Raw genomic sequence first — 14,071 nt, 5'->3', positions numbered from 1 at the left:
GATAGATTGAATTATATTGAATGTCTGAGCTTTCCTGAAGTGATTTACCTTACTTTTAACGTAGATTCCGCTCCCTTAGATCCCTTCCTCGTTCTTGTGAGATTCACATCCTTTGAAAATTAGGCTAATTCAACTGTTCAGCAGGCAACATTGGTGTTTCTGGTGCGAAGAATAGATCACAAATATCATGGCTACTATGTCACATTGCAGAATACAGTGTTGCCCACAGAACAGCTGCTTCATCATGCCATAAGATTATCAATCTCTTAAACAATTAATAACAATTTAATTTGACATTTGGCTGAAAAACGATATTGCGCAAAGTTGTAGCTTACAAAGTTTCCCGTAAGAATAATTATAGAAATTTTCGAAAAAGCATTATTAAAAATGGGTACAAGACAATGAACAAAAAGTTTGGTTTTCCCTAAGTAATTTCCATATAAACTTCGAATAGTTTGTGCCAAGTCAGTTTCTTACCAAATGAGTTTAAATTTTGGGAGGCTAATCAGAACCTGATTTGAAACCGTTTGAGCACTGTGGAGCGAAAATTTCAAATTTTGCATCAGTCTAGTGAGCATTCATCAATTCTCTTCATCGATTTTCTCTCCACAATGATACAGCTAAGTGAAACAATTTTCTTGAGAGTTGGTTGGAAATGCTAACATGAAGCTTTAGTGTGATGATTTATTAGCTAGAGAATGATCTTTAGAAGAATGTAGGTGGATAGTTCCGTTAGAGTACGGCAGTATGAAAATTGAATAGAAGTTGAAAATGAGCGAAGGGCCATTAAAGCGACAGTTTTCAAGATGACGCACATTTTTGCCTAGCCCGTACGATGTACGCGGGGACTTGAAGTATGTCTCCAAGTCCACAGGCAAAAATGTTTTTCCAACCAACTCTGAAAATCGTTAACTTCGCGTATGAAGTAACATAAAAAACACTTTGAATGTAACAACTCAAGGCGGGAGTAGCCGTCAACAATGCTGATGATGGTACAGCACGCAACAACCACCCTACTGCTTTCTCTCTGAGATGATCACGTTGGTCATGACGAGAGGAGCAACACAATAGTTGGGTAAAGAAGAACTGCATTATAACACACCATCGACTGGAAATGCTCTCGCGACGTGGGGCTTTAGGTAGTGATGAAAACGTCGCTAGAACTATTCCACAGCCGCAGTCAGTTTATGAGCAACAAGAGGGACGCACATTTTTGCCTGTGGACTTGGAGACATACTTCAAGTCCCCGCGTACATCGTACGGGCTGGGCAAAAATGTGCGTCATCTTGAAAACTGTCGCTTTAATGGCCCTTCGCTCATTTTCAACTTCTATTCAATTTTCATACTGCCGTACTCTAACGGAACTATCCACCTACATTCTTCTAAAGATCATTCTCTAGCTAATAAATCATCACACTAAAGCTTCATGTTAGCATTTCCAACCAACTCTGAAAATCGTTAACTTCGCGTATGAAGTAACATAAAAAACACTTTGGAAGGAAATTTTCTTGAATTTGCTCAATGTAGTGCTGTGACAGGTTGTATTGGCTATCAAATGCAACAGCAAAAGCACCAAGAAACGTTAATCCAAGCGAGTTAATAACAAAAGAGAGAATCGACGAAGAGAATCGATCATCGCGTTTACGCCCTTATGCATGCTCACTGTCGAATTATCACACACAGTCAGGTCCCCCTTCTTAGGGACCTTCACTAAGTCGGCCGGGAAAGTCGCGGCGTCCCAGATATTACAGAATAATTTATGTAACATTTGTGCGGATTGCCTGAGGTCAGCTTTGAGCATCTCTGATGATATGCGATGCGTTGGTTTTCATGCTTCGAATAGCTGCATCTATCTCCTGTAGTGATGAAGCCTCAGAGTTGGAGCGAGTGATGCACCGCACACTTGGCGAATCATGCCATTATGTTGATGGCTTCGAAGTGCTCAAGCCAACGTTGAAGCTGGTCAGTGAGATCGGTAAGCAACTGTCCAGTCGTATCTTTCACTGGCATCCTTGGGTTCATCCTTGGTCCACTCACGACTTCGTGAGATATCGTAGGGGAGTTGAATTTCGCCAGTTATTGCGGCTTTCTTCCAGCTTAGGGAGTCTATCCGGACTCGCTTGCCCCTTCTGCAGGAGCGCTTGACATCTTTCACTAAAGCAGAGTACGGTTGACTTCTCTGGTTATCGCGCTCTCTATCGTGGCTCTCTAGGCTCCTCTACCTTCCACCACGTATCTTCCGTGATCCACTTTTTAAACTGAGTGCGCCGCTCACTCTGGTTACTCTCACTCGACTAGATAAAGGCATTCTTGATAGCCGTCCATTATTCTTCTACGCTTCCACCTGTTGGAACAAGCGCTGCTCCGATCTCAAGTTTTTCAACGAAAGGCCTTTTCACTGCTGGATCTTCTAGTCGGCGTGTGTTAAATCGCCGCTCGAGTCTCTACTACCGCCGCTAAATCCAGCAATGCATAAGCCGATCTCACCGATTAGTGGTCAGTGCTGCGTTAATTCCGGACATCAAAAAAGCTCCGCCTCCATTTTCAGCTCAGAAATTGTCAAAATATATTTATAATTTCATTAATAGCACGACATTTTATCCATAGTTTTTAAACCAGACTCATAATGCTCCCACAACTTATATGTCTTCTTTTTTCCGCATCATTCAACAGGATCTCTCGCGAAGGCATACTTAAAGTTAAAGATAGTTTAGCGATTGCTCATAAAAATTTCAATAAGAAGAAAATCGATCAACACGTATTTCCTGTAGTTCATCAAAGTGAATGTAAAAACATTCGACGAAGTTTCTCTCAACCAAACCTGTACAGAATCTGGAAATGCTACGTCTGTAACTATGAGAACAATTCAATAACCTGGCATTGCATTAACTGTGATTCAATAAGCACCTTAGCCCCTGTGTATAAAGGAAGTGCAAAGAAACAATTGAATCAAAATGCAAATCAAAAGTCCTGTACGCCGGTGGGTAAGGAGAGTTGCAATACAAGCCTAATTCTTAAGAAAGCTCCTAGCATGGAATTTATCGACAGAAGGAAGTGTCAACTGTGTCTATATAACCGTTTCAACCTAAAGAATACCATTTGTGTGCACAAAAAAATAGATGTGTTCAATTCAAACCATCAGGAACTACAGTCTAGTTCCAGTGATAAAATCATTCCTGAAAAAAACTACAGCAGGTGGAAGCAGAAAGTAAGCCCCAAAATTTCATCAAACCATCCCAGGTATTTTGAAGATACCCAGCAGAGCGAAACAAATAAAAATAATAGTTGCTCAAACGAAAGTAAAAACCTACAACAATTTACCATTACAACTTTATCAAAGAAAATACGTGTTGGGACAGCTCTTAACGCAACTGGTGAGAACCATCGCGATTGTGGAATATTCGTAACCGTTAGGGATTGGATTGTCCGAGCAGCTCCAAATCAGACACGAGAGTCCTCGGATTCTAAGAAACCATTCAACGAATTACTGCTGGACGATAGGATCACTACGATGATTCCCTCGAATAAAGAGAACGTCTCCAAGAGCAAGAAAGACACAGAAAATGCCACAGAACCAATATACGCTGTGATAAACAAACAGAATAAGCAAAATAATCAGCAAAGACCCGCAAATCGGCAACATACTAGCATTTCTATGAACTTTGATCAATGGTATGAAAACGTAGAGTGCAGTAGAAAGCCTGAACAACAACTTTCCAATGACTCAACGGGATCAGAAGACTATTTGGAAGATAGTGTGTCACATAAAACAGATAACTTAAACAATAATTCATCAACGGGCGATGAAATCCCTGTTTATGCAGAAATACAGAAAAAAATGAAAACGAAAAAGTAAGACTCGCTGCGTTATCTCTTTAAAAATAGACCTGTCTCATACCAAAATTTAATTTCTTTTTCTGATTTGTAGGTGTAGAATTAATGAAACGGAAAACATTAACAAAATTTCTTAATCATCTGGAACAAACGCCTTTGGCTTCAGAAAACAAAAATCTTTTAGGAAAAAGATATATAAAATATTTGATATGACGGGTCTATTGATAATTTGCATCATTTGTTTCGTTTAGTACTATTATTTGTTTTGCAATGTAGTCTCATACAATAGTTATTATATGCCTAGTACAGCCTAATTTAATTAACACAAATAATTTTGGTTCCGAATTATACAGCATTCTACTGAATCGTGCGGTGAATTTTTACCTACCTATCGTTGGTCTTGCTCGGGATTCAATATTAGCTTGAGTTTATGCGCCGATTTAAAAAAAAGCATGCTATATCAAGAACAACATGTGAAAAGGGCATACAAGCTTTTTGTAAACAAACCTTCTTATGCCCTTTTCTCGCCACCCATATGACACCAACGCAGACCATTAACATTAGCGGGTAGGGGAAGCTTTCCTCTTCCCGATGATGTTGTTGGTTTGCGTGGGCGACCCTCGGTTGGTGAGAAAAGGGCCTACAAAGGTTTGTTTACAAAAAGCTTGTATGCCCTTTTCACATGTGGCTCTTGATATTGTACGTAGCCCCCCCCCCCCCTTATTATCTAAGGGGCTACCCCCTATGATTATCTCCTTATACCCCTACACTCGCCCCCACATGCCTAATTTGGTTCCATTTGCTTGATTAGTTCTCGAGTTATGCAGAAATTTCTGTTTCATTTGTATGGGAGCCCCCCTTACAGAAGGGGGAGGGGTATCGAACCATCATAAGAACCTTCCACAGCCCCAAAAACCCCTGTATACAAATTTTCACGCCAATCGGTTCAGTAGTTTCCGAGTCTATAAGGGTCAGACAGACAGACAGACAGACAGAAATTCATTTTTTTATATATAGATAGAAGATAGATATATTGGGGTCGTGGAAGGTTCTTATATATATATATATATATATATATATATATACTTGACGCTGTTCCATTTGTGAATTTCATTGAGTATTCCTTCTTCCTTCCAGCAGTTTGGTCATTCTTTTACAAAACCAAAACTGTTCTTCCATGGTATTTTAGGGCTTAGAAGAACTGCTCATGTTTGAAGAAACATCAGCCAAAGCTCATACCTGCCTAAAAATAGTCTAAACACTTAGAAATTATCGCCGATTTCGGTAATTTTTACCGAAATCTGAAGAGCTGAACTGTTCGGTAAAATTTGTGCAATTAATTTCAATTGCTTTTCAGCTACTTTGAAACTAAATCTCCACTAAAATGACAAGATTTGATCATTTAAACAAGGTTGAAGGAAATAATTTCAAATTCAATAGCCTTTAAAATAAAGTTCGAAGTTTTACCGAACGTTCAGCTGTTCTGAACACGAACACGAAAACAAAATCTTAGTGTGTAGGCGCTCACGCACAATGAATGAATATTCAAAGGTTCCTTCTTTGTAACTTACGTGATATACGCTGTAATGTGAACGGGGTATAACGTTGTACCAGACTCATTCTAGCAAACTAATTTCTGACAGTCAAGGAATCAATTTTGACAAACACCTACTCGTTAATCGATCTAACAAAGGGATTTTCGAACTTTTTAATTTATTGTGTCAATTTTAAGTGAAAATTCACCAATTGGAACACAGGTCAGTCTAAATAGTCAATACTTTACTTTATATTTTGCTTTAAATGAAACAACCAATAGGATCATAGAATGATAAAATTTTATGGAATTGGATAATGACATTGATTACCACAACGTTCACATCGCGGCGTATAGAGATTGCTAAAGTATGATTGTGTCAGTGATTTGTTTTCATCGGGAAAATTTTCTGCTATGAAGTTTTTTTTTCCCGATGAAAACATTTTGCGTATACGTATACGTGACGTAGTGTGCGTACGATAAACGTCAGCAATCTCTATGTCTCTTCATTTAGCCTACCTTGATATCAGAATCGAAACGTCATATTTTTACTTAAAACAATATGCCTGACATTTGATATCAAGAATGACATCAAGTGATATACGCTGTAGTGCAAACGGTTAATTGAGGTTGTTTTGCAAATGATGTTATTTCCCTTAAAAAAACATTGAAAGTTGAATTGAAGAGAAATGTGCTTTCGGCAGACTTCTAAAACAATACTCAGTCAACATGTTTGCTGGAACCTGGTTTTGTAAAAAATAATCATATCAGGCATAACATTTGATAACGGCACAAAAGCATTTGTAAACAAACTTTCTAAGGCCCTTTACACGCGAACCAACGTACGCCCCGATAGTTGCCCCTATCCGATAATGTTGTTGGTTTGCGTGGGCGTACTTTGGTTCGCGTGTAAAGGGCCTTAGAAAGTTTGTTTACAAATGCTTTTGTGCCGTTATCAAATGTTATGCCTGATATCTCCCTTTTTTTATTTCTTCTAAATGTTTGCATGACAGCTTATATATATTTTTTTAAAGCTTGGTAGAGTCAACATTAATTGTACTAAATAACCAAATATATGTTAATCAATTACTACATAAAACTACTTTTTACACAGACTTCAGCAGCTACCTAAACGAATGTGGACCTGTGTAAAGTGTTCCTACGCTTATAACTCAGTGTTTGTCGAAGTATGTGACATCTGTTACTCGTCTAAATCTAATCCAGTCACCATTACGAAATGTGATAAGAACGTTTTTGGTGAGTTTCAAATTTGGCCTAAACAAATATTGCTAAACTAAGACGGGGCAGGGTGAGTATATAAATCAATCCAATGACTTATGACTATGATTCGGTCATTCATCCAATCGTCATTCCAACAGAAAACCGTTTAGTTCAATCATTTTGCAACCATTTTATTCAGTTTTAGTTTTTCTAAAAATATTAGAACTCTCGATTCATTAATTAATTCGAAAAATCGATTAACTTGATTCGCTTTCTACCGCAAACAGTACGATATTTTCAGAATAGTGATACGTACAATCTTTAATTTAATGTTTGACATTTGGATTGTATGCATCAATATTACAAATCCACCGCTCAAATTTCGGTAGACAGCGAATCAAGATAATCGATAAATAGGCTGGAACCTATTCAGAACCGTATGATAAAGGGACGTAGGCTATCTGTTCATTATCCAACAAGTTGATATTGAAAAAAATGGTACTCGATGCAATGAAGGGCATTTCTGCATTAAATTCTTAACAAAGATTTTCTATTGTTATAGTGAGATAGTTGTATTGTTTTAGTAATTATTGGCTGGCGCTTCACCATTGTAAGTCGTAAATATACGATCGCAAAGACACCGGAAGTGGAATAGCCTAATAGCACGTTAAAAAACTAGTAGTCAACTCCAGATAGACATCTTGAGTCAAACTTGTCGCTGTTTTTCCGCTACCGCGCATATTGCGTTTGAACTCTATTGCCGTAAAACGGGGTAACATTGATGGTTTTTTTTTTGAAGTATAATTATTGCAGCAATCAATGTTTTTCAAATTTATTTTTTTGGATCCTACAGTAAATTCGTTAGTTATATGTTTAATGGAAATTATTGCACTATTTTTTAATACTATATTAAAACTCTATACAATATCACGGGCAATACCCTAAGCTACAATATGGAACCAATATTTCCAATTCCTAAAAAGTGCAGAGATTAAATTTAAACATTATATTCCACTATCAAAGTTACCCCTTCTACGGTACCCTGAATAGAACAAACCCGGATGATTGAATCCCTTCGAATTTCATTAATTAAGATACAAATATTCCCTTCTTTGAGAATTTTTAAAAATAATGGTATATATTAATTTTTGAATATTTTAACAAAGAAGGGGGTTTCTTACTTACATTTTTTAATTAAACAAAGTTATATTTCGTTCTTTGAATATATTAACTCTTCAAGCATCACATTGAAAATTAAGTAGACATATTTTTCAAAATGATGTATCTCGGATTTTATTTTTCATTCTAATGTTTGTATACCATTCAAAAAGTTACTTACTCATCTTTTGACGGATTGACCATAAAAATACATTGAACGTTTACGGCTGAGTTGAATTTTTATGGAGTATGTATGTTAGTATTTTTTAGAAATGTATGTATGTATGTATGTAAGGTAGCCACCATCCCTTCGAAGATCTTGTCTTGTATGCAGCTCCACTTAATAGCAAGATCAAGTTGAGCTACCGATCTGAATTCACAATATCGCTGTATGAAGGGCCAAAAACGGTGGGGTGGACCCGTAAGCAGAGGCACTTACGCGAAATCCACGGGAATTTAAGAATCTCCTTTCAACGATACGATCCAACAAATCGAATAACGCAATTCGCAATACTTATTAAGCTTCCTACAGGATGATTTGTTAAGAAGGGCGCGTCAATCTCCATGAAACTGTTGGAGTAGAATTCACACCATCACAATCGAATCGGTAGGATAAAGAAAATGATAGTGTTTATTCCCTCCTAGACTCCGGTTGTCATACCACTCCAATCGTCCAGTTCCAGGTCAAATGATACCCTGATGCTCCCTCCCAACCCAGTATTTATTTATATATATAGTAAACATATGTAATGGAGAAATGAAATATATCAGAACATTAAAATACGTAATATAATGAAAATACATAGAGCTACATCATATTGTATGTTAATATTTTTTAGAAATATTCATAAAACATAGACCTTACACTAAAACTTATAAACGTATATGTTTGCAGATTATCACAACGAGAACGATTTTATGAGCATTAAAGGCACGGATCTCGCACAATCATCACTAAGATCTATTTCAGGATTCAATGAAATACCGGCAATTGTTAAGGTACCAATAGCAACCATCGAGCAAGATTTGGATGATGATTATGTTGCCACATGTAAGTTGAAAACAAATGAATGATCTGATCACGTTTAAACCTTTACATTCATGTATTCAAAAAATCTATATAAAGGCAAATAGTAAATAGAGTATGAAACTTTAAGTGCAGAGCATATTAAGCTGTAAGTTGCGGCATACCTGCCAGTCTATAGCTGGCCCGATTTACCCCGGCGGGGCGGTTACGAGCAGAGTACTTCCCCCAAAGTCTTCGGATATGGGTGAAATGATAGCAAAAGAGAAAGAAAGATGAAATTTTAGACGTCTATTAACTAATCTGACCTTCTCTTTCTCCTCGCTGATTCTCGCTGACACTCGGTGGAGCCCTTCGACGATGGCGGCGGCGGTTGCTTTTCGTTCCGGTTAACGTCGGTTCTAGACACGGTCTGCGCCGAGCGTCTCCTCTCCTTTTCTATTGGCTGCCTAGCAGCGATCCTTACATACTAATCCAGCATTTAGTTGTTCGGTTTTTTTTTGTACTGGGCTTACACGGTAAAACGAAAGATTTACTGAACATTCAGTTTAAATCAGGTGAATAACCGACGTTCTGCAAAACACAAACTGAACTTCGGTATTGTTTGATGCAAAATACTGAACACAGAATATTTATTTACTGAGAAAGTCGTTAATTTCCAAATTTTCGTGATTTCACGAAAAGTCAGCAAAAATAATTACTGTACCCAAAGTAGTCTTTATTTTTTTTACCGACTGGTCAGCAAAATAGCCACCTTGTTTTACCAACCACGAATTGTAAAAATCTAACCTGTCAATTTTATTCCCGCCGCCATTTTAGCTTCAGTAAAATCCGGGAGCAAGTGTTTAATCGCGCGGTTTTGTTAAAATTTGAATTATATCATGACGGAACTGAGAAAGCTCGACAGCGAAATTGAAGTACTATTTCGTTAGTACCAACAATTATTATTTACTCTTTTTGCAGTTCCTTGATCTCCAACAAATTTTGATTAACAAAATGGATGTTTGCATTGTTTGCTTTCACTGTCGACGCGCTATTCCGGGGTACGTCAAGGGATTAAGTCGTCATATTAATTGGCATATTATAAACGGTGAATTGCACCATGCTTTTATGACTGCAAATTCACTACTTTTAATATAACTGGGTAACACGGTATAATAATGAACTAAATAACTGTCTTTTCAGTTAAATTGCAGCAAAATAAACAAAAAGAAACTACTGGGTTTTCCAGTATACGCAACTCGAACCAATTACTGAATGAACAGTTATTTTTGACAGATTGACTTTACGGACAGTTCGGTAAATGCAAACAATTGTATCGTATATTGTAATCTATAACATCTTGTATACGTAGCAATAGGCCGGGTACAATCCACAGTGACACTTTGAATCTGTTTGGACATATTTCGATACTACAGACATTATTGGAGTCTTGGTTTATATAAATAGGAACTGGGCGATCCGCAATTCAAAAACCCAGTAAAATTTTACTAACTCCAGTGGGGGGTGATCGAGGCTCCTTTATCGGCGCATGGAAATTTAATTTTGATAAAAGTTCTGTGGAGTCAATGCGCTGCGAAACGATATCGTTTACAAATGAAACCATTGCATATTCACGACGCTCTTTTAATGTGTGTATGTTTATAAGCATGCAGCGTGCTTCATATGATGGAAGAGGAAATGATGTCCAACATAATTTACGAAGAGCTTATAATAGAATTTGTTTTTGTACGGATTCTAATCTTTCTTCGTGCGTGTTTGAAAAAGGAGACCATACAATGCTGCAATATTCCATTATTGACCTCACATAGGCAATATATAGTGTTTTAATTGTGTATGGGTCCTGAAAGTTATAGCAAAAGCGCTTGATAAAGCCAAGCATGTTATTTGCTCTGTGAATAATTGTGTTGTGATGGTCTATGAAAATTAGTTTAGAGTCTAAGATAATTCCTAAATCCCTAACTCTTTCACATTTTTCTACATTTTGATTTCCTAGTGCAATTGAAAAATTTGAAGTTGTTCTTTTCCTGCTAAATGATATTAAGTTACATTTTTTTACATTCAATTCTAGTAGACTTTTTTTGCACCATATGTAGAATATGTGTATTTCATTCCGGAATATATTGATGTCTTCTTCATTTCTTATTTCCAAAAAGAGTTTCATGTCGTCGGCATAAATAAGCAATTTAAGTTTTTTGAGAATAAAAGAAATGTCGTTTACGTATAGAATAAAAAGAAGAGGTCCCAAATGAGAGCCTTGGGGGACGCCTGAAGTGACTTGAATTGGACTCGATTTCTTTCCGTTGAATTTAATTATTTGTTGGCGGTTAGTTCATTATGATTCAAGCCATTTTAGGAGCCCTGACTCAATTCCAGTTTTTTGCAATTTAAAAAGTAGCATTGGTATGTCTACCCGAGCAAAGTCTGAGATCAAATTTAAATCTAAATTTGATGTTGTGATTTAGCTGATAATGATTACTCAGGTTGCTGTCGTTTTGGTCGTTTTAACGGTTTAAATATCACAATTGAGTGCAAACAAATATTCCTGTGACACATCACATTGAAAACTATTTCTGCTATCAGTGAGAGCAAACTAAAAACTTAATTTGATATCCATTTTTCCTGTTGATAGCAAAACAAGTATTCAATTTGATGTTATGCTAAGGCAATGAAAACAAACCCGCAGCAACATATTTCTGAAGAGCAAATGTACAGCAAAATGAAAACAAAATTAGGTATCAAATTTGTCAATTGCGTAAACTGAAATCAAATTATGATTTCAGTTTGATGTTGATATCAAAACTTGATTTCAATTTCCTGTTATTTTGATGCTGTACTTTGCTCGAGTATGCGGTCAAATGCCTTGCAAAAGTCTGTATATAGAGCTTCTACGTGGTTTCCATTATCCATTGCATTCAATGAATAGTCTATAAATTCAAGTAAATTTATCGAGGTCGAGCGACCCTTGAAAAAGCCGTGTTGCATGTCAGTAATTCTATTTTTGATTTGGAGAAATAATTTTTCGTTGACAATTGCCTCGAAAAGTTTAGGAATGCAAGAAATAATGGCTATACCACGATAATTACGTCGGATTTTCTGCCAGATTTAAAGATAGGTACTAGGAATGAGCTTTTCCAAGGGAAGGTTCCAGATTCCAGGGACATATTAAAAATCCAGAACAATGGAGTAGTGAGTTCCATTGCTAGACATTTAATAAATACTGGAGGAATTCCGTCAGGTCCAGGACCTTTTGAGGCATCTAAATTTTTTAAAGCCTGCAAAATATCCTGCACTAGAAGTTGATTGAGGCCAATGTCCCTTGAAAATTTTGGAAAAAAAATGCAAAATAATCGAGGTCGGAGAAAACTGAGTTGGCCGTTTTTTCTAGGAAGCATTGCCCAGCACAACCGAAGCTTTAACTTTTGGGTAAACCGATCATCATTCTATGTCCTTCAAATATCTTGGGGTGTGGCTCGATTCCAAACGCTCCTGGAGATTCCACATTCAGTATCTGAAGCGGAAATCAATTTTTCAACAGTTACCGGAACATGGTGAGGAGCTCTTCCGCAAGATCTTCTAAAGTTGTAACGGACATCGAATTTATCGGTTTTAGAGTATTAAGTTGCAGCTTACCTGCCAGCCTATAGCTGGCCCAGTTTTACCCCAGCGGCCTCGAGCAAGGGTACTTCCCCCAAAGTCGTTCGGATTTTGGTGAAACAAAACAACAAAAAGAAAATGCTATATTAGACGTCTATTAGCTACTTATCTTCTCATCCTCGCTATTGCTGCTGCTGTTCGGTGGGTCCCTTCGACGCCGGTATGTTGGCGGTTCTGCTGCTACAAAGCACGGCCTGTGCTGAGCGGTCTCGTTCGTCGGCTGCTTAGCAGCTGTCCCTGACAATTAGCGGGGGGATGAGCGGGGCTCATCTATTGGAACCACCCCGGCGACGTTGGTGACAAATCTCCAGATTGCCTAATCGCTGTAGGCAACCCCAGCAGACACCGCGGTGTTTCTGCCCATGCAAACTCACCTGTAGTACTGCCTGCTTCGTCCTGCTTGACGATTAACTGCGGTGGCGAGACTGGCTCTATTGGCAGAGCCACCGCAGTCAAGACGGCGGATATTGGCCGGATCCTTGGTGATTAGCCAGAGAAGCGAACAGCTCCTGCTTCCCACAATGGCGATCCGACACCCGTTCGTGTTGCACTCACAACACTAATTTTCGCAGCCACGGGGCCGGCTTCCACTCCCGGTGGACTAAAAAAAATCGTACTTGCATTCGCGACGCGATTGGGAAATCTTCCCGAAATGAGGACTCAAATCTCGGGAAAATCGTCTCCGAACAAACAAAAACACACGCTTACTCCACCGTGGCTCGAATTGATCTCTCTTTCCACAATCACAAACAATTAAGGCCCAAGCGCAATGACAGCGGAAGCGGGACGGCAGCGGCAGCGAAAGAGCCCGATCTCAGTAAGCTTACTTGTCGGATTGAAAACTAGTTCAGGGTGTCGACTACCTGGAAAAACCTGGAAAGTCAGGGAATGTCAGGGAATTCTATTTATGATCTGGAAAGTCAGGGAATGTCAGGGAATGTTAGTGTAGGTCAGGGAAAAAAATATGTTGATCACATTGCAAAAAATCATGTGTGGGACACATAAAAAAAATCTTTGAAATTTTATCAGTGCATGACGACAAAGTTTTTGGGAAAATCCCGGGCATCAGATCTACTCGCTGCGTTTATGGACGCCCTTACCGGTATCTCTTCGAACAAGTTGCTGCAAGTGTCCATGAATAGGCCCAATGTGAATTGAAGCTAGAGGTACAAAAATATGGCGAGAAGCTGATAGATCTAGGACGCTGTGGGCTGTATATTTTGCATAATGCATTCAAGGATAGTGTTCGCAGTATCAGTTGGGATGTTGTCAAATATTTGAGTGGTATCTACAATATCTTCAAAGATGTACCAGCAAGACGAGCCGTTTATCACGATGTATTCTGGATCTACCATATTCCCGTTAAAGTTTTGCGGTCACCAATGGTTGGAAAATAGTGCTGCTGTTCAGAAGGCAATCAAAATTACTCCGCAAATACGAAAATGTATTCAAGGCGTCCAGAAAGACAAAACCGAACCAACGTCAGCTTCCTACCAAGATGTCAAAAAATTTCTCGCTGCTGATGGCTAATAGTATGTTCAGACTACAGATTTATAACATGTTATAGCACTATCTTGATGGTGGTTTCTGTGTTGCAATTATTTGACAACCGTTTAAACATGTTATAACTCTGTAGTGGTATT

General features: G+C 38.1%; 1 protein-coding gene across 1 annotated transcript in view; it reads left to right on the top strand.

Moving 5' to 3' along the window:
* LOC135714615 (uncharacterized) overlaps positions 1 to 8,893 on the top strand; it is a 51,946-nt gene extending 43,053 nt beyond the window's left edge. Inside the window, exons 2-4 of the mRNA XM_065237998.1 lie at positions 2,674 to 3,852; positions 6,483 to 6,625; positions 8,643 to 8,893. Coding sequence (XP_065094070.1) covers positions 2,674 to 3,852; positions 6,483 to 6,625; positions 8,643 to 8,821 — 1,501 coding nt within the window. The 3' untranslated portion in view covers positions 8,822 to 8,893. The remainder of the gene's footprint in view (positions 1 to 2,673; positions 3,853 to 6,482; positions 6,626 to 8,642) is intronic.
* The last annotated feature ends 5,178 nt before the right edge of the window (positions 8,894 to 14,071 follow it).

The sequence above is a fragment of the Ochlerotatus camptorhynchus genome, unplaced genomic scaffold (assembly GCF_037179485.1).
Source record: "Ochlerotatus camptorhynchus isolate MF236.1 unplaced genomic scaffold, CSIRO-AGI_Acam_v1.1 ptg000676l, whole genome shotgun sequence".
In the NCBI taxonomy this organism is placed as follows: Eukaryota; Metazoa; Arthropoda; class Insecta; order Diptera; family Culicidae; genus Ochlerotatus; species Ochlerotatus camptorhynchus.
The sequence above is the reverse complement of the archived record's forward strand: the minus strand, read 5'-3'. Positions and strand labels throughout refer to the sequence as shown.